This window comes from Macaca fascicularis, chromosome 3, assembly GCF_037993035.2.
Source record: "Macaca fascicularis isolate 582-1 chromosome 3, T2T-MFA8v1.1".
NCBI lineage: Eukaryota > Metazoa > Chordata > Mammalia > Primates > Cercopithecidae > Macaca > Macaca fascicularis.
The window spans coordinates 180934619-180960471 of NC_088377.1; the positions used below are offsets into that span (position 1 = coordinate 180934619).

The 25853-nt window shown below is 38.9% G+C and overlaps 1 protein-coding gene across 11 annotated transcripts in view; it reads left to right on the forward strand.

Annotated features, from left to right (window-relative positions):
- UBN2 (ubinuclein 2) overlaps positions 1–25853 on the forward strand; it is a 98897-nt gene that overhangs the window by 22721 nt on the left and 50323 nt on the right. For all 11 annotated transcript variants that reach the window (XR_006696711.2, XR_012432922.1, XM_045388278.3 and 8 more), the window contains 10 exons: positions 5623–5760; positions 6418–6521; positions 8457–8946; positions 12427–12497; positions 16097–16226; positions 18537–18655; positions 19503–19616; positions 20144–20287; positions 22306–22356; positions 25526–25568. Coding sequence is in view for 9 of the 11 variants with exons in the window: in XM_045388278.3 (XP_045244213.2) it covers positions 5623–5760; positions 6418–6521; positions 8457–8946; positions 12427–12497; positions 16097–16226; positions 18537–18655; positions 19503–19616; positions 20144–20287; positions 22306–22356; positions 25526–25568 (1404 nt within the window). In the remaining 2 variants the exon portion in view is untranslated. The remainder of the gene's footprint in view (positions 1–5622; positions 5761–6417; positions 6522–8456; positions 8947–12426; positions 12498–16096; positions 16227–18536; positions 18656–19502; positions 19617–20143; positions 20288–22305; positions 22357–25525; positions 25569–25853) is intronic.

Sequence of the window (25853 nt, forward strand, 5' to 3'; positions counted from 1 at the left end):
ACCTCTTGGGATTCTCTAATAGTTGCTCATTTTCAGATGTCTAATTATAGCGTTGACTGCATCATCACCCCTTGCTCAAACTGAGAACAAAAATAAGTTTTTAAAAAGGAAAAAGGAAAATCAAATGCTGAAAAACATTATGTTAAGCTAATGATTCTCAATCAAGGATGAGAATATTAGTACACTTATCTTAGCTCAGACTTAAGGAATTAGGATTTCTGGAGGTGAGGCCTACAGAGATTTTAGTGGTTTTTTTTTTTTTTTTTTTTTTTAATATAAGATTAACATGCTTATGGTAAAACAACAATAAAGTACAAGGTGATTATGAAGTAGAAGGTAAAGTACACAAAGGTCCCACTCCTGAGAGGTAAATACTAAAAATCTTCTTGTGTAGTTGTCCAGAAATTTCAGAATTTCAGTGATACATATTAGTACATGGATATAATCCTAATGGCTGTTAGCGAATGTACCTAAAGAACATAGTGTATTTGTCTAGTCCTGTTTGATGTACATCTAAATTGTTTCTGGTTTTATGTACATACAAATAATTGAGCATCTGGATGCTTTTATCTACTTAAGGAAATGTGTATGAAGGGTATTTGGAGAGTGCATTTATATGGGTAGGGTAAATTTCTAACAGTGGAATTTATTGGTCAAAGGGCATATATTTGCATCTTGATTTTTACTGATATTCCCAAACTTGGGCAGGTGTGTTTCAAAATGACTTCCAACATGAGAGCCATGCAGTCTTAAATATTGGTGCTACTAGGTTGAAATTAATCTGGCAGACATCTCAAATACCTATTTAATTCTTTATTGCTGCCATGCCTTATTACCAGGATGGTATATTGAATGCCAGTCTTTATCACCAGTCTGTTTTGATTGAGCCCTACAGCTTTTCCCCTGGAATCCCCTTTCTCTTATAAAAGGAAGAGGAATTTAGGAGAGCATTTAAGGACTGTAGCAGCCCCTTGATCACATAGCAAATGAAAGACAGCAAGTCATGTTTTGCAGTAGAGAACGTGTATGTTCTTCCATTCTTGTTTATATACTAGAGTAATCTAATCCCTGGGATTATGATATCCTCTGCGATGTGCAGTAATTAAGGATATACAGAAAGTGATGCTAGGTGACTATTACACTCCCCACAAATTATATAGTATGTCTTTTTTCCTGTTGCTACACTGCTTGCTTATAAAGTTGATGACAGAACTTATAAAGTTAGTAGAATGACAGTAAGGACTCCAACCTGAGGCACATTGGATACTCTGTCAAACTCCTAAGTTGCTTCTGGTGTCCTGACATGATCTTATTTACCATACTAGGCAGCCTGGTCTGTAGAAGTAATATATTGCCAGCGCCCTTTGGAGTAAAGTGGGCTTTGTATTACAAAAAAGATTGTCAACCAATAAATCAGGGCATGGAATGTTTTTCCAGAGTCTTGACCTTGATTTGTAACGCAGTGAAGAAGTCTAGATTATTATCTTAATTCAGTTTCTAATTTGCTGTGTAGCCAGGAGCAAGTCTTTCAGCACTGCCCAGTTTTCTCTGCTGTGACTTGCTTACCTCACAGAATTATTGAGCCTTAAATAAGGTAATGAATGTCAACTAGCTGAAGAACGTGAAGCAAGTGCAAAGCATCAGTAGAAGTGTTAATATTATGTGTACATTTTGAATTCTAAATAACCCAAGAAGGAACTTAGCCATATATAAATGGGCATCACATGTACTCACACTTAAATAGCTTTTTTTAATTAATAAACTTTATTTTCTTAGAGCAGTTTTAGAGTCACAGCAAAACTGAGCAGAAAGTACAGAGCTTCCATGAACACCTTGCCCCCATGCATACACTACCTTCCCCGCTCTCAGCATCCTGTACCACAGTAGTACATTTGTTATAGTTGATGAGCCCGAATTGTGACACATCATTGTCACCAAAGTCCATAGTTCACATTAGGGTTCATTCTTGGGGTTGTATATTTTGTGGGTTTGGACAAATGAATAATGACATGTATCTACGATGGTAGTATCACACAGAAGTATAGTATCACTTCCCTCAATATCTTCTGTGCTCTGCCTATTTATTCCTCCTTCCCTCCTAATCACTGGCAACTACTGGTCTTAACTGTCTTCATAGTTTTACCTTTTCCAGAATGTCTTATAGAGAAAATCATATAGTATGTAACTTTTATAAATAGCATTTTCAATATCTCCTTTTGTAGCATTTAGGATATTTTCATGCTGACTTTTGTAACCCATAATTGGATTATACATCAACTTAAAGGACATGACTGGTATTTTTAAAGAAAATGAACTCAAATAGAATCGGAATTAGTACGTCATTGGTAGACTATACGGTTTTTATTGTGTGTGTATGTGTGTGCTAGATTTTGATGGGTAATGTATTTTCCACTTGGATTGTGGTGAAGAAAAGTTGAAAGCTACTGTTAATTAATAAGTTAGGATAAATTTTGTAGATACAAATTGTTTAGTCATACAACTAGTTTCTGAACAAGATAGGTTCCTGTTTTATAAGAAGAAATTGAACTGAAATGCAGGTTGCTTGACTTACAAAATAACTTAGTATCTTTGCCCTTGACATATTGTTTTTTTTCATGAGATAATTCAGACATAAAACAACTATGGTCGAACCAAATGATTCTTGTTCTTTTTATTTATCGTATTGTCAATAAGCTTTCCGCGTTGGCATATTTTTGATATATTCTGAATCATGCACTAATTACTAAAAATAAATACCTGAAAATAAATGCTTTTGAAGATTATTTTTAGTCTCATATTTATGCTACCAAATTGTAAAAGAGCTGAAAGAAAATGTTTTATTTATTATTAATGATACCAGGCATGAATCACACTTTATTTATTTAGATAATCTCTTTTAAATTTCACTAGAACTTTGTGAAGTAATATTGTCCCTGTTTTATAACCGTCCAAAATTGATGTTAAGTGATTTTCCCTGGGTCATAGTAGCTAGTCATAGGCAAGGAATCGAAATCCAGGACTTTGAATTCTTTTTTTTTTTTTTTTTTTTTGAGATGGAGTCTTGCTCTGTCGCCCAGGCTGGAGTGCAGTGGCCGGATCTCAGCTCACTGCAAGCTCCGCCTCCCGGGTTTACGCCATTCTCCTACCTCAGCCTCCTGAGTAGCTGGGACTACAGGCGCCCGCCACCTCGCCCGGCTAGTTTTTTGTATTTTTTAGTAGAGACAGGGTTTCACCGGGTTAGCCAGGACGGTCTCGATCTCCTGACCTTGTGATCCACCCGTCTCGGCCTCCCAAAGTGCTGGGATTACAGGCTTGAGCCACCGCGCCCGGCCGACTTTGAATTCTTAAGTTCAGTGTGTTACCTCTTAATACATTCTACTGAAATGGCTAAACTAAGTATTCATAAAGAGTGTATTCCCCTGAAGAGTGTTCGGATAGGAAAAGCTCAGCAGAATACTGCATAAGAAAACAGACTTTGAGCACATCAGAATTGCCCTGGATACCTGGGGATGAACATGTTTCACTCCCACGTGAAGCTGCTTGATATAGTAGATGGGTTGGAGGCAGCCACTGACTTTGCCATAAACGTGTATAGAATTGCTTTGGTAAGGTACTTACCCGGCTTTCACTTTTAAAGTGGGAGTAATATTTGCCTTTTTTACCTCACAAGGGTATCATGAGGACCAAATGAAATAATTTATATGAAGAAGTATTGAAAATTATAAAACATGGTACAGAACAATGTAGGCAAAGAGTACAGGTGTTTTTATCTTGTCACAGTTAGTTTTCAGAATTATTACAGTCTTTTCACTTTTAATCCTTCACTCCTCACATCACTTCTTTATTTGCAGATGGTCCTGCCCCTTTTCTTCAAGATCTTTATAGTAGTGTAGCTCTTTGTAGTAGATTTTTCTAGTAGTGTATCAAGTAGAGCAATAAGAAGGTAGTTCATTTTTTTCTTTTACCTTTCTTCAATCATTTTATTTCTTTTTAATTCAGTGTAATTGAACTGGACCCTCTTCCTTTTTCCATTCTCCATATAATTGAAAAGGATACAGGTTAAAGTTACAGCTTTTGTAGTTAGCCTTAATATTCTTACAGTAACTAATAGAGTATGTATATTCCTTGCCCATGGCAAAGAAGTTTCCCTAAAAATCTGACTTTCTTAAAGACTAGTTAGATAATGTCAAGAACCTCGGAAGTAGAGGTCTGGAGATCCCAGGTAACAGATATCTTTCTGCAATCAGATAAGTTCCTTTTTTATTTCCTACTTTGAACACTTTCATTAGTTAAGTTGTTCTTCACTTAATGTTTGCTTTTTACCCATCTTTATCAGGTGAGGTAATGGTAAACCTTAAGATCCAGCCTTTGGGGACATAAGTGTGATTTAAACAAATTGAGTTCCTTTCTCCAAGCAAAGTGCCTCCTCATTCTAGGTCCTCAAGTATGTGCTTTCTGAACAGGGCAGTTGTTTTTCTGTGCTATTCTTCTTTTAAAATATGTGCTATTCTTTTTCTAAAATGTATTTGCTGTTTTTCTTTCTTTCTCTTTTTATTTCTGAGACACAGTCTCACTGTGTCACCCAGTCTGGAGTGCAGTGGTATGATCTCGGCTCACTGCAACCTCCACCTCCCGGGTTCAAGCAATTCTCCTGCCTCAGCCTCCCAAGTAGCTGGGACTACAGGCACCCCCACCCCACCGGCTAATTTTCTTTTTGTATTTTTAGTAGAGATGGGATTTCACTATGTTGGCCAGGCTGGTCTTGAACTCCTGACCTCATGATCCGCCCGCCTTGGCCTCCCAAAGTGCTGGGATTACAGGCGTGAGCCAACATGCCCGGCCTAAATTAAATGTTTTTAAAATTTTCTCCACTTAAAAGCATATGGCCAAGACAGGAAGAAAAAAGTTTCTGTTAAATAAAATGTTGTGTTGTTTTTTTGTTTTTTTAGACTGAGTTTTGCTCTTGTTGTGCAATGGTGCAATCTTGGCACACTGCAACCTCCACCTCCCAGGTTCAAGGGATTCTCCTGTCTCAGCCTTCTAAGTCGCTGGGATTACAGGCGTACGCCCGGCTACTTTTTGGTATTTTTAGTAGAGACGGGGTTTCACCATGTTGGCCAGGCTGGTCTTGAACTCGTGACCCCAGGTGATCCGCCTCCCTCCACCTCCCAAAGTGCTGGGATTATAGGCTCCAGCTACCGTGCCCAGCCAGTTTTGTTATTCTTTATAAAATCTCCTTATGGTAGGAAATGAAATTTACTCCTTATCTGGACACTTAGTCATCTTTTTAAACTTGATTTCTCATCAGAACCATTTGTCATTAAGAATAGTAGCAGTGGGAAAAAAAAAAAAAAGGAATAGTAGCAGTGATCCTTAAATTTTTCTCAGCAGGTGATATATTTAGAATTTATTATTTCAGAAGTTTTTTTCTTATACCAAATTATCAGAGCTAATTTTTATTCCAGATAGTAACTTTTTCTAAATTTATTTTACAAACATCCTCATTGCAGTCTGTGTTGCAGTTAGGATTTAAGGGAGATGCTGCCATGGTGGATGAATTTCTTTGACATTTATAGAGTTAAAGACAATAGGATATAGCTGAAACTTTTTTTTTTAATCTAGTATGACGAATTAGTTCCCGCTTCTCTAACAACAAAATATGGAGGCTTTTATATCAACACTGGCACTCTACAGTTTCGCCAAGCTTCAGATACTGAAGAAGATGATATTACAGACAACCAAAAGCACAAGCCACCCAAAGTGAGTTTATCAAACATTGCAACAGTAATGAGAATGTTCAGTTATTAGGATTTTTTTTAATGTTACTTGTGTCACAAGTGTGAATGTAAGGAAAAGTAAAATACAAACCATTGTGTCATGGATATATAGTTACATGCTTTAAAATTAAATTATGTAGATACGGGAAAATTGGTATTTACATCATAGAATTATATTTTCTTTGAAAAACTTCTCTTTACAAATGTGGGCTAATAATTTACTGTTACTGGGAGAAGGTTATATTTCTCGGATAGGTTAAGACTTCCTATAGAAATGACTAATAGCTGTTACCTTTCCTGAGATGTCATTTGTAACAAACTCTATAGAATTTGTATACATTGTCTTTGGGAAAGATAGAGTGTCCTTAGATAAATGTTTCTTGAAGTGTGGTCCAAAGACTGACTTATACCGGAATCACCAGAATGCTTGTTTAAAATGCAAATTATGAGGTCCTAACCCAGATAACTGAATCGAAACCGGAGGTGAGAGTGCTCTTGAACCCCAAGGATCTGCATTTATAACAAGTGATTGTAATGCACACTGACATTTGAGAAAAACCACTGCTAATGCTGGATTGCTAACATCAAAGAGTAAAGCATTGATACTTTCATAAATGATCATTCTTTTACCATTTTGCAGGTCCCCAAAATAAAAGAAGATGATATTGAGATGAAGAAGCGGAAGCGGAAAGAGGAAGGGGAAAAGGAGAAGAAGCCAAGGAAAAAAGTACCCAAACAACTGGGGTACGTTCGGTTAAACCTAAGAAGGGAACTGGTGTCACAGTATAACTGTCTCTCCCTTTAGAAAGATATCTTGCCATTAACTAATTCAACTTAGCTGAGTCTAATTTAGTACGTTATTGACAAATATTAGTGACTTATATTTAATACTACTGTAGTATTTGTTCATAAGTAGAAGGCCTTGTAATCTTAGAGACTGAGTGTTTTAGATGAAATTTATAGATTGGTTCATTAAGTATTTTGCTCATTATAACTTTTACCAACAAGAACCAGTTTGAAAAGATGTTATAAACATTGAAAAAACTGTTCTAATCTTTTGGTACTAAAACTAAGATGCCTGGGGAATGAGGATTAGCAGTAGCCTATATGGGAACAATTTATGGTTGTTCTAATATTTAAAATTTTTATTTGATTGATTGATTGATTGATTGATTAGAGACAGATTCTCATTCTGTCACCCAGGCTGGAATACAGTGGCCCAATCTAGGCTCACCGCAACTTCTGTCTGCTGGGTTCAAGCGATTCTTGTGCCTCAGTCTCCCAAGTAGCTGGGATTACAGGTGTATGCCATCACACCCAGCTAATTTTTCTATTTTTAGTAGAGAATATTTTAGTAGTGAAACATGAGGGTTTCACTATGTTGGCCAGGCTGGTCTCAAACTCCTGACTTCAGGTATTCCGCCTCCCTCAGCCTCCCAAAGTGCTGGGATTACAGACGTGAGCCACCCACTGCACGCAGCCAAAATTTTCATTGATTGTATATAGCTGTTCTTTTTTTTTTTCCCTCCTTGAGACAGGGTCTTCTGGCACAATCATGGCTCACTGCAGCCTCAACCTCCTGGGATCAAGGGATCCTCCTGCCTCAACTACCTGAGTAGCTGGGACTATAGGCATGTACCACTATGCCTGGCTAATTTTTATATTTTTGTACAGATGGTGTTTCGCTGTGTTACCTAGGCTGGTCTTGAACTCCTGGGCTCAAGTGATTCACTAGCCTCAGCCTCCCAAAGTGCTGGGATTACAGGCATGAGCCACTGCACACAGCCAGTATATAGCTAGTATTAATGATATTGCTGCTAAAAACGAAATAGAATTTCTCAGAAGCCTTACATCAGAAGAACAAAATATTTGTATAATGTAGTCAAAAATTACCAATTGCCTTGACTTCTCTGTGGCTTTTTTCACAGAGCTAAGGGAAAGACACTTGCGAGAGGCCGAATTTTCTTACTCTACTTAGCAGTGGAGGCGCATCTGAATTTTGGGTTATCAATATCCATAAGGTTGATGTAGGGGGTATTTCTCTCCCTCTAAAACTTGGGATTACAGTCATTAAAAAATTAGGAGAAAAAATGTATGTATTACTAATGGTTGTCTTAAATGTTCATTATTTACAAGTAGACTTCTTTGGGAACGTAGGCTACAAGTAATCCCTTTTATTGAATGTGTTGTTTTTCAACTTTATAACTTATTCATGTATTCAGCTAATATTTATTAAGTACCCTGCTGTATACGAGGCACTGATGTAGGGTTTGGGTTGTATAACAGTGACTGAAACATGGGGCTGCCTTCAAGATGCTAATAACCTTTTAGGTTCTGTAGTGCACATAGAAGCATTTAAGCTATAAGATTTAGAAAAGATTTCTAGGAGGAAGTAATAGCTAAACTGAGCTGTTTCCACATTTTCTTCCCTATAATGGCCATTTACCTATTTGCCTTTCATGGGTGACATTCCAGATTATTCTGAAGAAGATGCTATTGTAATGGTATAAGTTAATAAGAAATTAAGAAAACTGCTCTGTCACCTGTCAAATGATTATTTTAATTCTGTGCCTGCTTATTTATATGACACTTTAAAATCACACATAGCTTCTGTGCCTGCTTATTTATATGACACTTTAAAATCACACATAGCCTAACTGATCATTTTTTTCTTCACAGAGTTGTGGCTCTAAATTCACACAAGTCTGAAAAAAAGAAGAAACGTTATAAAGATTCTCTTTCTCTGGCTGCCATGATCAGAAAATTCCAGAAAGAGAAGGATGCATTAAAGAAGGAGTCTAACCCCAAAGTCCCAGTGACCTTGTCAACCCCCTCTCTAAATAAACCCCCATGTGCTGCTGCAGCACTGGGGAATGATGTCCCGGACTTAAATCTGAGCAGCACTGATCCAGACCTTCCTATTTTTGTTAGCACAAATGAACATGAGCTGTTTCAGGAAGCTGAAAATGCCCTAGAGATGCTAGATGATTTCGACTTCGACAGATTACTGGATGCTGCTTCTGACGGTAGCCCCCTATCTGAATCGGGGGGTGAAAATGGAACCACCACCCAGCCAACCTACACTTCTCAGGTTATGCCCAAAGTGGTACCTACACTCCCAGAGGGTCTACCTGTACTTCTTGAAAAACGTATTGAAGACCTTCGTGTAGTAAGTGTAATAATTCTCTTGCTTTTTATTTGCTGCACAAACATGAGAATTAATGCTTTTGTTTGTTTTTATTTTCCACATAACACTGATATAATTGCTTTTGTTTTTTAAAAGATAATAACCTACAATCCCAACATTTTTATAACTTTTTATTTTCCATGTTTCCTTTTAGACCTTTCTTTTTTTTGAGACGAAGCCTCGGTCCATCGCCCAGGCTGGAGTGCAGTGGCGTGCTCTGCTCACTGCAAATTCCACCTCCTGGGTTCAAGTGATTCTCCTGCCTCAGCCTCCTGAGTATCTGGTATTACAGGCGCCCACCACCTCCCCCAGCTAATTTTTGTATGTTTAGTAGAGATGGGGTTTCACCATGTTGGCCAGGCTGGTCTTGAATTCCTGACCTCAGGTGAACTGCCTGCTTCGACCTCCCAAAGTGCTGGGATTACAGGCATGACCCACCGCACCCGGCCTAGACCTTTTCTTTTTTAAATAGAAATAACTGGCTGGGCGTGATGGCACATGCATGTAATCCTAGCACTTTGGGAGGCCAAGGCGGGTGAACCACTTGAGGTCAGGAGTTTGAGACTAGCCTGGTCAATATGGTGAAACCCTGTCTCTACTAAAAATACAAAAAAAAAATTAGGTGGGCGTGGTGATGCGTGCCTGTAATGCCAGCTACTTGGGAGGCTGAGGCAGAGAATTGCTTGAACCTGGGAGGTCGAGGTTTCAGTGAGCCGAGATTGTGCCACTACACTCCAGCCTGGGTGACAGAGCAAGACTCCGTCTCAAAAAAAGAAAAAAAACCCAAATAAATAAATAGAAATATCTTAGTGATAACATCAATAGAGTTGATTCTTTTATTATTAAATAGGATTCACCTGACTCTAGAGTAGATGGCATAGGTATTTTGTTATCCCATGTGGCCCCATCTCTATAATCTTAGTTTCTTTTAGGTTTTAAAAAGTGCTAATGATGCAATTCAGGTTTTTCAAGGTGTAATTATTAATAATGGCTTATCATTTATTTAGCAAGAACCAGTCCTGTGTGTTAGTTCCTTATTTATAAGATAGGGACTGCAACACCATCTTTTTTGGCTGTTACGAAGGTTAAACATGGTGATGAGCATGAAGTCAGACACATGGTAGGCAGTAACGTGTATAGAAAGTGAGACATCTCCTTTCTGTCTCCTTTCTGTTACCTTGGAAATCACAGCAAGAATTAATAAACCTATGGATAATCAAAATACACAAGATAGCCAAAGTATTTGCCTCATTTTGTGAATTTAGGAAGATAAATTATATGTATTGTATGTATATATATATCAAATATGAAAGAGAAGGGTATGTATGCTGAATTTCAACACTCAAACTGCATACCAAGGATACAAAGTTAAGTGAATTATAGCCCTACCCTCAAGGAGCTTATTCTTTAGTAAATAGATATGGAAACAGTATCTTGTTTTTTGAACTGTGGATTGAGACTTATCAATGGGTTGGAAATCACAATAGAAGGTAAAGGCCAGCATATTTAAAAAATGAAATAAAAATGGCCAGGTGCGGTGGCTCACACCTGTAATCCCAGCGCTTTGGGAGGCTGAGGTGGGCAGATCACCTGAGGTCGGGAGTTTGAGACCAGCCTAGGCAACATGGTGAAACCCCATCTCTACTAAAAATACAAAAATTAGCCCCGCATGGTGGCAGGCGCCTGTAATCCCAACTAGTTGGGAGGCTGAGGCAGGAGAATCGCTTGAACCCGGGATGCGGAGGTTGTGGTGAGCTGAGCCTGCCATTGCACTCCAGCCTGGGCAACAGAGCAAGACTCCATCTCAAAAAAAAAAAAAAAAAGGATAGGAATACGTGCTAATACATCAAAAGTAGGTTCCAAAAGTATTGTATGACATTTTTGTTTATATATGTGTGTAACTACTGGATGACTAAATCTAATTTTCTATAGCTAGGTCATATAAAAAGTCTTGCGGTTATAAAGTTTAAAATTCTATCAGAAATTCTTCTAGATGTTTTTACTCAAAGGAAATCTATTTTTTATTCACATTAGGCTTTGGTAAGTACTATAGATACATCATGGAGACATTATAACGTAATTTGCAGTTTGATACCTTTTATGACCTGTGATGGTGATTGAATTTAAAAATAGGCGGTACTAATTTATTATTCACATTACTTTTTAAAAAATATTGTTTTTGCCTTCACCAAATCATCAGTTAAATGACCTTTTAAAAAATCCTTTATTTCAACAGTTGTACTATTGATTCCATATTACTTTTTCACTACATGTTTGACTTTTTAACTTCCTCTTAGAGATTACCAACTCTACTGATTTTTTTGTTGTTGTTGACTATATCTAAGATTATTTTTTTTCCCAAAACATAGCACACTGCCTCCAGCCACACATTTCAGCTGGATGATTGACTGTATCCTGGTCAGCAATCCTCATGGAATGTAGCTAACTCTATTAATAATTATGTCAGTGACTCCTTAAGGACAGAGTCATAGATCTATCTTCTTGGATTCAAGTTAGATATGGCACCAGATTCTTTTGTCTGCTCGTAGAAGTCTGCAGCTTCAGTGTGGGTCGATCACACGATTTGGACCTTTTTTTTTTATCCTACACTATTTTTGTTTGTTTGTTTTGAGACGGAGTGCAGTGGTGCGATCTCAGCTCTCTGCACCCTCCACCTCCCTGCAACCTCCGCCTCCCGGGTTCAGGTGATTCCTGCCTCAGCCTCCCAAGTAGCTGGGACTACAGGCGCGTGCCACCACACCTGACTAATTTTTTGTATTTTTAGTAGAGATGGGGTTTCATTGTGTTAGCCAGGATGGTCTTGATCTCCTGCTTCAGCCTCCCAAAGTGCTGGGATTACAGATGTGGGCCACTGCACCCGGCCGATATTTAAAAAATCTGTAAAAGTTGTGATCCTAAGAATATGAAAAACAAACAGATCAATTCCCATCAAGGTTAAGAGCCTCTGGAGGGACCATGGGCCTGCTGACACCTTGATTTCAGCCCAGTGATACTGACTTTGTACTTTGGACTGAGGAAGGATAAATTTCTCTTGTTTTAAGCCAAAAAGTTTGTAGTTTGTTACAGTAGCAGAAGGAAACTTACACAGTACCCAGCTGAACTTGAATCTCTCAAATGGCTTTGCCTGTCTGTTCATCACAACTCATTTGGTGTTCTGATAGGAACTTCTTTTTTTTTTTCATTAGATATTAATCTCAAAGTAATTGTTTATTGCAGCAGGGCACAGTGGTACATACCTATAATCCCAGCTACTTGGGAAACTGTAAGGTGGGAGGATTGCTTGAGCCCAGGAGTTTGATACCAACCTGGGCAACATAGTGAGGCCCTATCTCAAAAAATAAAACAAAACAAAAACCAAAAAACCTTTGAACATGTGTCCTAAGAATACAAAATAGAGTAATCGCTTATTTTGAATTATGACCATCTTTCTTGTTTCTCTAGGCTGCCAAACTTTTTGATGAAGAAGGAAGGAAAAAATTCTTTACACAGGATATGAATAATATTCTTCTGGAGTAAGTAATTTTCTTTAAAAAAAATTAAGAATGATTCATTAAAAAATGTAATAGGCCTTTGAGCTACTGGGTGATTGGCAGGTCTTGGGCATGAGTTCTTCCCTTTAAGCCGTACAGCATGTGTGATTCACATTTGTTTCTCAGCAAAATTATGTTTCTGCATGTATTGGTTTTCCTGGACCACTTAGGATAATCAAAGCTTCCAATAGTTACAACTGCCAGAGCAAGTGACCACTGTAGAGGTTGGATATTTAGCTAGACTTAAATGTACTTCCTGTCACCTTATGTGAAAGTGTCTTTCTGGGAAATGTTAGAGCATTTATATATGGATTTGGCATGATTTTCCATCTACTTTTATTACTTACACTGGGGAATAGTAATTCCATTGATACCTAGTGAGGTTAATTATAATTTGTACAAACTTTTATAGTCAAATGGAAAGTACAGTTTTGTAAAGAAATTGTGGTTGTGAGGTAGGATAGAGATAATGTAGAGAAGATAGCAGTTAGATTGAGAATAAGGTGAAGGTGGATATATAATATAGATTGTATTTAAATTAGCAAATTTTGTATTTAACTTAGCAATAATTTTGCACTCAGAGTTTGATACTAATGAAGCAGTAGGTTCTAAGGTTGTGGTCAAATAAACCGAACTTGTAAACCTTGTTCTCGACTTAAATTTTAACCATTGTTTCCAGGAATCAGCTATATAATTGGATGCAGAACTGGTCAAAAAGTAATCATGGGGAAAATAGCAAATTTTCACCTTTCTGGTGAAAATAATATTTGCTTATTCTTAGTGATTTAGTAGCATCATATATTATAGAAAGACACAGGAAAGGCCAGGCATGGTGGCTCATGCCTGTAATCCCAACACTTTGGAAGGCCAGGGTGGGAGGATCACTTGAGCTGAGGAATTTGAGAACAGCTTGGGGAATATAGTGAAACTCCATTTCTATAAAATCTACAGAAAAATTAGCCAGGTGTGGTGGTGCACACCTATCATGTCAGCTACTCGGGAGGCTAAGGTGGGAGGATTAATTAAGCCTGGGAGATTGAACCTGCAGTGAGCTGTGTTCGTGCCACTGCACTCCAACCTGGGTGATAGAGTGAGACCCTGTCTCCAAAAAAAAAAAAAAAGAGAGAAGGAAAAGGGAAATAACGGGAAAAGGAAAAAAGGAAAAGGAAAGTAGTATTTATAATACTATAATTGCCATCTTTTAAATACATAATGGAGATAGTTTCTCATGAGATGTGAAGAAGGGCTGGTTGAATCATTGCTTCTGATAATGCTTGTAATTTATTACAGTCTATTATTTTGGAGTACTTAAAAATGGACTCAGAAAACATATAGTCTGCTGCTAGTATAGTGGCAGAGGAGTTTCTCATTTCTGTTCCTAGTTATTTTAACCAGGAATTTTCAGATGGAGTCTTTCTGCCTGGCAGCCAGACAAATGCTTTCTATCTACACCAGCTCCTTTTCCCTAGTTCCCTTTAAAACTCCAGACTCAGTGAACAGTGCAGCCATGACTTGTCAGAGCTGTTCCAGATTCCATAGTCAGGGATCTGACCAACTCTTCTTTTTCTTTCCACCTGTGAACCCAAACTGTGATCAGGTCCTTCTCTTGTGACTGAGGCTGTTCTTTTTTATTTTACTCTTCTGTAAAAGGGAGCAACTGTTTCTGTCCTGGGAGAGTCAAAAGACCATCCTTGGGACATAGCTTCTCAGATAAGCAGAATATCAGCATTCCATATACAGGCTTTCCTATTTATTCCTCTCATGTCTATCTTAAAACGAATCTTGGCCGGGCGCGGTGGCTCAAGCCTGTAATCCCAGCACTTTGGGAGGCCGAGGCGGGTGGATCACGAGGTCAGGAGATCGAGACTATCCTGGCTAACATGGTGAAACCCCGTCTCTACTAAAAATACAAAAAACTAGCCGGGCGTGGTGGCGGGCGCCTAGTCTCAGCTACTTGGGAGGCTGAGGCGGGAGAATGGTGTGAACCCGGGAGGCGGAGCTTGCAGTGAGCCGAGATCACGCCACTGCACTCCAGCCTGGGAGACACAGCGAGACTCCGTCTCAAAAAAAAAAAAAAAAAAAAAAAAACAACGAATCTTTCCATTTTTTGGAGCCCATCTGCTTTTTATTTCACAGAGGGTATGCCTCCAATTTCACAAGTACTAGTGTTCTGAGTTGAAGTTTTTCCCTTTTAGTCACTTTCTTATTCCCTCAGCCTCTTTTTCCACTTTCCTAAACAAACATGTCTTATTTTCTTTTTTTTTTTTTTTTTTGAGACGGAGTCTCACGCTGTTGCCCAGGCTGGAGTGCAGTGGCGGGATCTCGGCTCACTGCAAGCTCCGCCTCCCGGGTTCCCGCCATTCTCGTGCCTCAGCCTCCCGAGTAGCTGGGACTACAGGCGCCCGCCACCGCGCCCGGCTAATTTTTTGTATTTTTAGTAGAGACGGGGTTTCACTGTGGTCTCGATCTCCTGACCTTGTGATCCGCCCACCTCGGCCTCCCAAAGTGCTGGGATTACAGGCTTGAGCCACCGCGCCCGGCCACATGTCTTATTTTCTGTATTGAGTTGCCCTCCTAAGAGAATATGGAACATGATTATTTAGAGTAGGAACTCCTGTGAAGCTATCCAGTTGTATTGGTGATGCCTCGCCATTGCTTCCTTATACTAGGGGAAAAAAAGATCAGCTTGTTGGAATAGGGAACCCTCTTCCCCCTTTTTTGCCTGATTGAATTTTGCCTACTCAGAACACTAGATCAAGAGATACACAACATGCTGACTCGATTTCCTTGCCTACTACCTAGAACAGACATTGCTCATAATTTTTTTTTTTTTTTCTTTTTTGAGACAGGGTGTCGCTCTGTTGCCCAGGCTGGAGTAGTGATGTGCTCATGGCGCACTGCTGCCTTGACCTGCAGGCAGTTGCCACTGGGCTGAGGGGTAGTATAATATCTCTTTGAGGAAAAGAGCTTTTGGTTAATTACAAATTTATTGTGCTTTACCTGAAAACATAGAGTTTGCCCCTGTAACCCAAAAAATATTTCCAGCTTGTTCATGGTTATAGAAGTTCTACTCTTAGACTAATAGAATACTTTTATAGCATTACTATTTATTGGTATGGGGCTGGGCGCAGTGGCTCACACCTGTAATCCCACACTTTGGGATCAAAGGCCAAGGCGTGTGGATCACCTAAGGCCAGTAGTTCAAGACCAGCCTAGCCAACATGGTAAAACCCCGTCTCTACTAAAAATACAAAAAACTTAGCTAGTCATGGTGGCGGGCGCCTGTAATCCTGGCTACCTGGGAGGCTGAGGCAGGAGAATCGCTTGAACCCAGGAGGCAGAGGTTGCAGTGAGCCGAGACCACGACATTGCATTCCAGCCTGGGCTACAAGAATGAAACTCTGCCTCTAAATAAATAAACAAACTATTTATTGCTATGGGTTCCCCCCCCCATGAAAAATACTCTTTAGGAAATCATGAAAAGATAAAATGAGAACAAGAACTGGCTTTGCTTTCTTGTCTGTACAATGCCACCTAAAACAAATTCTATATTGTTCATTGTTGTTAACTTTTTTGGCCAGCATTGAGTTACAGCTACAAGAACTAGGCCCCGTCATTCGCAGTGGTGTCTACTCCCACCTTGAAGCTTTTGTGCCATGCAATAAAGAAACACTAGTAAAACGTCTAAAGAAGTTGCATCTCAATGTCCAGGTAAGAGGAAGAACAATAATATCTACATCTTGGGTTTCATAACCTGTAAAGACAACTTGTTTTTATTTGGGGCCTTTGCACATTAATTGATTTAATATAAATACTCACCTTTTTTTTTTTTTTTTTTTTTTTGCTTTTAATACAGGGTCTTTCCCTGTTTCCCAGACCGGAGTGCTGTGGCGTGAACATGGCTCTCACTGCAGCCTTAACCTCCTGGGCTCAAGCAGTCCTCCCACCTCAGCCTCCCAAGTAGCTGGGACTACAGGCTGGCATCATCACACCTGGCCATTTTTAAATTTTTTTTGTAGGGACAGGGTCTCACTATGTTGCCCAGGCTGGTCTTGAACCCCTGGCAAATTTGAAGTTATTTAATATCCCTTTGGCTATGGAAGAAAGATATCTTACCCTTGCTTTTCTTTATATGGTTTTATCACATATATTTGTATCCCTAAACATTTTATTTAGTTTTGCATGTTTTTGAGCTTCATATAAAGAAATACTGTCTGCTTTCTTCTGTAGCTTGTAATGTCCAATATTGTGCACCTGAGATTCATCTTATGTCTACATATAGCAGAATTATTTTTTTTTGGAGACAGAGTCTCGCTCAGCCCAGGCTGGAGTGCAGTGGCGTGATTTCAGCTCACTGCAACCACCATCTCCCAGGTTCAAGCAATTCTCCTGTCTCAGCCTCCCGAGTAGCTGGGATTATAGGCACCCGCCATCATGCCCAGCTAGTTTCGTATTTTAGTAGAGACGGGATTTCTCCGTGTTGGCCAGGCTGGGGTCTTGAACTCCTGACCTCAGGTGATCCTCCCAGCTCAGCCTCCCAAAGTGCTAGGATTACAGGCGTGAGCCAACGTGCCCAGCCGGAAATACATTCATTTTTACTGCTGGGTACACAGCGTTCCATTGTGTGAATATATCCCAATTAATTTGTCCATTTGACTATTTATGGATATTTGGGTTGTTTCTGGGAAGAAGTCTAAGCTACATAATTCTTCAAAAGTAATCATCTAGGAACGATGATACTGGATGTTCACTTTTTTTTTTTTTTTTTCTGGCCACTGCACCTGGCCAGATGTTCACATTTTTAAAAATAAGATTTTATGTCGTATGTGTTATCATATTTATTTACTGGTGTTCATGGAATAGGTTAATATGTACATTTTTAAACATAGGATTTTACGTTATATGTGCTGTAATATTTACTGGTGTTCATGGAATAGGTTAATATGCTTATTTGTAATATTCGTGTTTTTAAAATCTTTTCTTTACCAAAAATCACATTTTAAAAACAGTTGTTTTGGCTCGGTAGCTCACACCTGTAATCCCAGCACTTTGGGAGGCTGAGGCAGGCACATCACTTGAGGCCAGGAGTTTGAGAACAGCCTGGCCAACATGGCAAAACCCTGTCCTACTAAAAATAGAAAAATTAGTTGGGTGTGGTGATACACACCTGTAGTCCCAGCTACACGGGTGGCTAAGGCACGATAATCACTTGAACCCAGAAGGCGGAGGTTGCAGTGAGCCAAGATGGTGCCACTGCACTCCAGCCTATGTGACAGAGCGAGACTCTGTCTCCAAAAAAAAAAATTGTTTCAGTGAAGAAAAGTAAAGTCTTATAATATTTCTGTACCTATAATGGTGATAAAAGTATGTTTTAAGTAGTTACATATATATAGTTGCTTGCAAGATGAAAGTAGTAAATTGATTGATTAAAACTATCAGATGCAAGCCTACTTTCTTTTTTGTCCGGAAAACCCACATGAATAAGAGTTTTCGGGTTCCTTTCACTTTGTCCTTGACCTTGCATTTTTACTTGCAGCCTAAGTCAGAATTACTAACCGTAAGAGAATAGGATACCAACATCTGGTTGGTAGTCACCCAAACCAAACACGTGTGTTCGTGTTCCAGAGCAGTGTCTCTTCTTAGGGCACTGGTTTCCCATCATAATGGAGATTAACCAGTAGTAGTCTATACAAGTAGAAGACAATGATTTTGTTTTATGTTATCTATATGAAAGTGTCCATGGGGCATTTTTAAGAGTGTAATGGAACACCATTAATAACTATGCTGGGCAACAGGGAAAAACTGGGACTCTTCTTGGGTAACTTGGAAATGTCAGTCTAATTGTGTATCTAGCGTGTATTACAAAAAGTCAGTGTTGTAGGAGAAATGTCCATATTTAGATATGCTAATATTTCAAATCTATAATTGGTATCTAAAACATAATTTTTATCTTTTGAGGACCTGCTTACAAAATTTTGTAAATATGTCTGATAAAAACTTTTAGTATGTTTTTCTTTTTAGGATGATCGTTTAAGAGAACCTCTGCAAAAACTGAAACTGGCTGTTAGCAATGTCATGCCTGAACAGCTATTTAAATACCAGGAGGACTGCCAGGCTCGTAGTCAAGCTAAGTGTGCCAAGTATGTATCTCTTCTATTTGGACTGGCTTTTGTATTTGAGAAGTGTATGTATGTATGTATGTATGTATGTATGTATGTATGTATGTGTGTATTTTGAGACGGAGTCTCACTCTGTTGCCCAGGCTGGAGTGGAGTAGTACGATTTTAGCTCACTGCAACTTCTGCCTCCCGGGTTCAAGTGATTCTCCTGCCTCAGCCTCACAAGTAGCTGGGATTACAGGCACCTGCCACCACACCTGGCTAATTTTTGTATTTTTAGTAGAGAGAGGGTTTTACCATGTTGGCCAGGCTGGTCTCAAACTCCTTACCTCAGGTGATCCACCCGCCTAAGCCTCCCAAAGTGCTGGGATTACAGGCGTAAGCCACCGTGTCTGGACGTGCATTTGAGAAGTGCTTTTAGCTGTTCTGATGTTAAGTGGACCTCATTCTCAAGTAGAAATCCACATATACCACTGACATGATATAATTGAGTATTTTGTAAATGGCACTCAGTTGCTTTGGAGTCAGAGACAAAAGGTGTTTGTTAATGGATTGTACGGAGGTGATCAAGCAAGAGCTGACACTGTTGAGACATTTCACAACCCCACCTTGACTTGCTGTGGTTGAATGCAAGTATTTTCTGAACTAAAAGATGAATGTTGGTGCCTTTACATTGTAATTTGAAGTCCTTGTTTACCAAACTACTTTATAACTCCTTTCAAATTCGAAGTATTTTGTGGAAAGGTAGATTCCCTCTTTACCCTCTCTTTTAACATTCAACTAGGCAATTCAACAAGTGTTTATGGAGCATATTATATAGGCAGTGATGGGTTGAAAGTTTGTTTTGTAAAGTGGTTTTCATTTTTAGATTGCATACAGATGAAGAACGTGAAAAAAATGGATCCGAAGAAGATGATGATGAGAAACCAGGAAAACGTGTCATAGGACCAAGAAAGAAATTCCACTGGGATGATACCATCAGGTAAGATTTAATTAGTTTTCACTTTTAATGTATAATGCAGAAGTAAGATTCCTCATTTAAAAAAAAAAACAAAAAACTCTGTAATAAATATAAAACTAGATTGGAAGCAACCAAAGATTAGTGTGTAGGAAAAAATTATTCAAGAGAAGATTAACTGGGCTCTACTATCCTCAGAGTATTATTGATTTTATTTTCATATACACTGTAATACTTTTTATAAACTGATCTAATAATGGAGTGAGTCATACTGGTTTCAGAAGGTGAAGTACTTTCAACATATTTCTTCTTGAGCCATCTTTCTCAATAGTATTTCTGTACCCCAAGTAGAAAACCATCCCTTTCAATCTTTGGTGCTTTGATTAAAGATACCAAAGGAAATTGTTTCATATTGGGGGTTTGACTGTGGTGCAATGAATGATACATGTTAGAAATTGTTATTTTCTGAATTTTTCACATAATCTATATTATTGCTGCCAAATTTATGTTCTTCTAAAAAAAGTTTCAAATTTAATTTTCAATCTGTTTAGAACTTTGTTATGTAACCTTGTTGAGATCAAATTGGGATGCTATGAGTTAGAACCAAATAAAAGCCAGTCTGCTGAAGATTATCTTAAGTCTTTTATGGAGACGGAGGTGAAGCCCCTGTGGCCTAAGGGCTGGATGCAGGCAAGGTAAGAAATGCAACTTACGGGATTTTATTTAATTTTATTATTATTGCTGTTATTAAAGATATACATACACATACACATACATGACATTGATTTTGCTAAGAACCTAATGTATTCAGCATGCTGTATAGTCATCTCAGATGATCCTTGCTTTGAAGACCTTAAGCACTTAAATGACAAAACAGTCATGCATACACAGAGATAGATGTAAAGGTGATATTTTACTTAACATTTTTTTTAACACCCAAATTTGCTAGTAGAGAAAAAGAGAGAAGACTGGGTCCCAAATGGTTATGAAGTTTGGAAGAGGAACTTCATATGGGTAACATGAAGATAAGGAACCAAATACAGGATTAGAGCATAAGCAAAGAGACATAGCCTTAGGTTCTATTGAAAATAGTCATTGTAGAGGCCGGGCGCAGTGGCTTATGCCTGTAATCCCAGCACTTTGGGGGGCCAAGGCAGGCGGATCGCCTGAGGTCAGGAGTTCAAGACCAGCCTGACCAACATGGAGAAACCTCGTCTCTACTAAAAATTCAAAATTAGCCGGGGTGGTGGCGCATGCTTGTAATCCTAGCTACTTGGAGGCTGAGGCAGGAGAATCGCTTGAACCCAGGAGGTGGAGGTTGCAGTGAGCCGAGATCGCACCATTGCACTCCAACCTGGGTAACAAGAGTGAAACTCCATCTCAAAAAAAAAAAAAGAAAAAAGAAAATAGTCATTGTAGGCCAGGTTCCCAGTGGCTCACACCTGTAATCTCAGCAGTTTGGAAGGCCAAGGTGAGAGGATTACTTTGAGCCCCAGGAGTTTGAGAACAGTTTCAAAAAATAAGTAAATAAATAAAATATTCAGTGTAGAGAAGTATCTCAAGAAACTAAGAGTCACTCTGTTTAAAATCTCAAGGGTTGGCCGGGCATGGTGGCTTAAGCCTATAATCCCAGCACTTTGGGAGGCCGAGACGGGCGGATCACAAGGTCAGGAGATTGAGAGCATCCTGGCTAACACGGTGAAACCCCGTCTCTACTAAAATATACAAAAAATTAGCTGGGCGAGGTGGTGGGTGCTTGTAGTCCCAGCTACTTGGGAGGCTGAGGCAGGAGAATGGCATAAACCCGGGAGGCAGAGCTTGCAGTGAGTTGAGATCTGGCCACTGCACTCCAGCCTGGGCAACAGAGCGAGACTCCGTCTCAAAAAAAAAAAAAAAACCTCAAGGATTAAGTAAAGAATGTCGCCCGTTGCGGTGGCTCACACCTGTAATTGCAGCACTTTGGGAGGCCGAGGCAGGTGGATCACCTGAAGTCAGGAGTTCGAGACCAGCCTGGCCAACATGGTGAAACCCTGTCTCTACTAAAAATACAAAAATTAGCTGGGCGTGGTGGTGGGCACCTGTAGTCCCAGCTACTCAGGAGGCTGAAGCAGGAGAATCACTTGAACCTGGGAGGCAGATGTTACAGTGAGCCGAGATTGTGCCATTGCACTCCACCTGGGCAACAAGAGCAAAACTCTGTCTCAAAAAAAAGAGTTAAGTAAAGAATGTAAAAATTAAATTTGGCTAGTTCTACCCATGATCTTAAATTACTCCATCTTACATCAACAGAAAAGATCTGTTGACCAGGTGTGGTAGCTCACCCCTGTATTCTCAGCACTTTAGGAGGCACAGGGCCATGGTGTGAGGATTGCTTGAGGCCAGGGGTTCAAGACCAGCCCGGGCAACATAGTGAGATCTCTGACTCTGCAAAAAGTTTTAAAAATTAGCTGGGCATGGTGGCACGCACCTGTAATTCCAGCTTCTTTGAAGGCTGAGTTAGGAGGACCATTTGAGCCCAGAAGGCCTAGGTTACAGTGAGCTATGAATAAAACTCTCCATAAAATAGATTATTGAGTATACTGTACCATTATAACTTTTACTTGGTAAATAAGCAAGTAGTAGTCTGTTGAAAATTAAATTACTTTAAAAATAAAACAATTATGTTATTATCTGCTATAAAAAAATAATAATTGTGTTCTTTAAATTTTTCCAGAATGCTTTTTAAGGAAAGCCGGAGTGTTCATAATCATCTTACTTCTGCTCCGTGAGTAAATGCAGACTCCAGATTGCTTCATTTATTCACATTATGTGCTTTAGTGATCAAAAGTATCATTTATTAAATGCTAGTTGGAATAGGACTTAAAAAGATCATTTTGACCATTGACTATTTAGATTTCAGAACACATTTATCTATTGAAATAATTGTCAGGCTACTCTCTAAACACCTACTAAATGCATAGTGTGACACATAATGGCCTGGGATTCTGGTAGTAGGGAAGCGTGAAGGCTCAGGGGTTTTCCTTTGTTCCTGGGCCTTCTACCTGCCAGTCTTTTTCTCCACCTCTTAACGTCCATCTGCATTTGTAATCCACAGCCCTCTGCTGTCTTGAGTTTACCAGGACAGATCCATATGCACACCCACCCTTGCTGTGCTGCAGAGTGTTTTCCATAAAATTCACCGACTCTTGAGGTCTTTCCTTCTGTTCAAAACGGGGTATTTCCTTAGTGATGTGATTACTAGAGAAAGATCTTTTATCTTACCCACATAAAACAAAAAGGCAAGTTTTTTCTGTGGTCACCTTTTTGGTTGACTATTGGTCAATTCCAGAACAGTTTTATTTTTCCCTACAACTTGGGGCACCTTCTCTGTAGCCTGCAAGGGTGGCATTAAGGGTTAAAACCTGGCAGAGTGGCTCACGCCTGTAATCCCAGCACTTTGGGAGGCCGAGGTGGGTGGATTGCTTGCCTAGGAGTTAGAGACTGGCTTGGGCAACATGGCGAAACTCCTTCTCTACAAAAAATACAAAACTTAGCAAGGCATGGTGGTGTGTGCCTGTAGTCCCAGCTACCCAGGAGGCTGAGGTGGGAGGATGGCTTACGCCAGCCAGGGAGGTGGAGGTTGTAATAGTGGAGATCATGCCACTGCCCTCCAGCCTGGGGGACAAAGCAGACCTTGTTTCTAGGGGAAAAAAAGGGGGTTATTAAAATATAAAATTAGCAAGTTACTGAGAATTTACTGAACACTCTTAATTCAATATTCTGCTGAGAGGTCTGTTTAACATCTTTTGGGCAACATTATAAAATTCCTACTCTCCTTGTATGCAATTATATAGGAGTTTTTTAGTTTTTAGGAAGGACATTTCATTATTACAGTTGACCCTTGGAACAACACAGGAGTTAGGGATTTCACCCCCTCACCCCACACACAAAAATCCACGTGTAACTTTCAGCTCTCCCAGAACTTCACTGCTGATAGCCTACTGTTGACCCGAAGCCTTACTGATAACATAAATAGTTCATGAACACATTTTGTATATTTTATGTACCATATACTGTATTCTTAACAATAAAGTAAGCTAGAGAAAAGAAAATGTTAATAAGAAAATCATAAGGAAGAGAAATTATATTTACTGTTCATTAAGTGGAAGCGAATCATCATAAAGGTCTTCATCCTCAAGAGTCAACTGTATATCATCAGGGATGTATTGAGTTGGTTGTGGTTTTTGGTTCTTAGTGTTTTTTTTAGTATAAGTTCTAAGTAGTTTGGTTTCATATATTATAGGCTTGTTGCAAGTGTTTTTGTTGTCTTTGAAATAAATTTTATATACATATGTATATGTTTGTGTCAGTAGTATTTTTGGCTTTAATTTCCCTGTACAGTAGTCCCCCTTATCCTCAGACAATATACTCCGAGATGCCTGCAGTGGATGCCAAAACTGCAGACAGTACTGAACCCTACATAGACTATTTTTTCCTATACAGACATTCCTATGATAGATTTGAGTTTACAAATTGGGCGCAGTAAGAGATTGACAACAACAATAATAAAAGAGAACAATTTAACAATATACTATAATAAAAGTTATGTGAATGTGGTTTCTCTCTATTTCTGGAATTTTCCATTTAATATTTTCAGACCTCAGTTGACCACAGGCAACTGAAACCGCAGAAATTGAAAACTGTGGATAAGGGGGGGCTACTGTAGTTCCAAAGCCATATATGCATTACAATTCAGGTACAAATAATGCATTCCTTTAATTCTAAAGTTGTTTACAAAAGATGTCTCCCTCTCTGTCTTTTTTTTTTTTTTTTTTTTTGAGATGGAGTCTTGCTCTGTCACCCAAGCTGGAGTGCAGTGGAACAATCTCGACTCACTGCAACCTCCATCTCCCAGGTTCAAGCAATTCTTCTGCCTCAGCCTCCCGAGTAGCTGGGACTACGGGCGTGAGCCACCACACCTGGCTAATTTTTGTATTTTTAGTAGAGACGGGGTTTCACCATGTTGGCCAGGCTGGTCTCAAACTCCTGGCCTCACATGATCTGCCTGCCTCAGCCCAAAGTGCTAGGATTACAGGCTTGAGCCACTGCACCCAGCCTCCTTCTCCCTTTTTAAAAATATCTTTATTATGATCATTAACTTTGTGTTTTGTTTAACTTTGTGTTTTGTTTTGTACTGTAAAGTAGGAATCTATGGGATAAGTGGGCCTAGAGGTCGTTTCCCTAAATGGCCTTCATCAAAAAAAACTTAGAAAATTACTGTTGCCTAAATGAAGTTGTAAGTTGACAGTTTTAATCAAGATTCTTGTTAATCTAGTTAGTGACATTTTAGCCAAGTGAAGTAGACAAGGTGAAGTATTTTAGCTTGTCAACACTTAACAAACATTTGAATACTTTGACTTACTATGGAACTCGTTAGTTTTTTTTAATCTTTGAACTTTTTCATAGTTTTCCAAAACTTCCAAGATTCCATAGTAATTTTTCTTGCCCTTTCTCTCCCTGTCATTTTGACATTTTTTATTTGAATTTTTACATTACAAAAATTTTTCTTTAAAAGCTCAGGGTTTTTTTTGTTTTGGTTAAGTTAAATCTCATTCACACTTTCTTTGCATGGTTTAATTTGAGCCTGAAGTTCCTTGAAGCTCTTTTAGGAGGGGGGTTGTTTTACAGTTTATGTATTTACATTTAATTTTTAGAAAATTGTATTATCTACATTTCATGTTTTACTGGTTGTTTGGCCTTTCAGTTAATCTGAATTGGGGAAAATGTTGCTACACACTTAGTATAAACTGAGCACTTAAATATGGTTCCTTCAAAGAGCTTTCCAAATAGCAGAAGGAATTATTTACCACATAATTACAAAGCTATTTATTATAATTTTCTAATGAGCAATATAACTGCTACTGAAATAGCCTTTTAAAATCATTTTATCTTAGGGCAAAGAAAAAGGTGATTCCTGCACCTAAACCCAAAGTAAAGGTAAGTATTAAAACAAAATCTTTAATTAGTTATAGTTGGTAAATGTGAAATACATTCGTAAGATGAAAAAGATTTATGGTATTTAGCAGAGGTCAGTAGGCACTATAAGATAGGTGTTTTCAACTTCATAATAATCTTAGAACTTTTGTATTTGGGAGAATAGATTCCTGTGTAGCAGTGGGAAATATGCATATGCCAATTATAAAGCTTAACTTTATTAATACTTGGAAATGCTAGGTAAACTATAACAAATACTCTTTCATAGCACAGCTGAGATTGAAAATA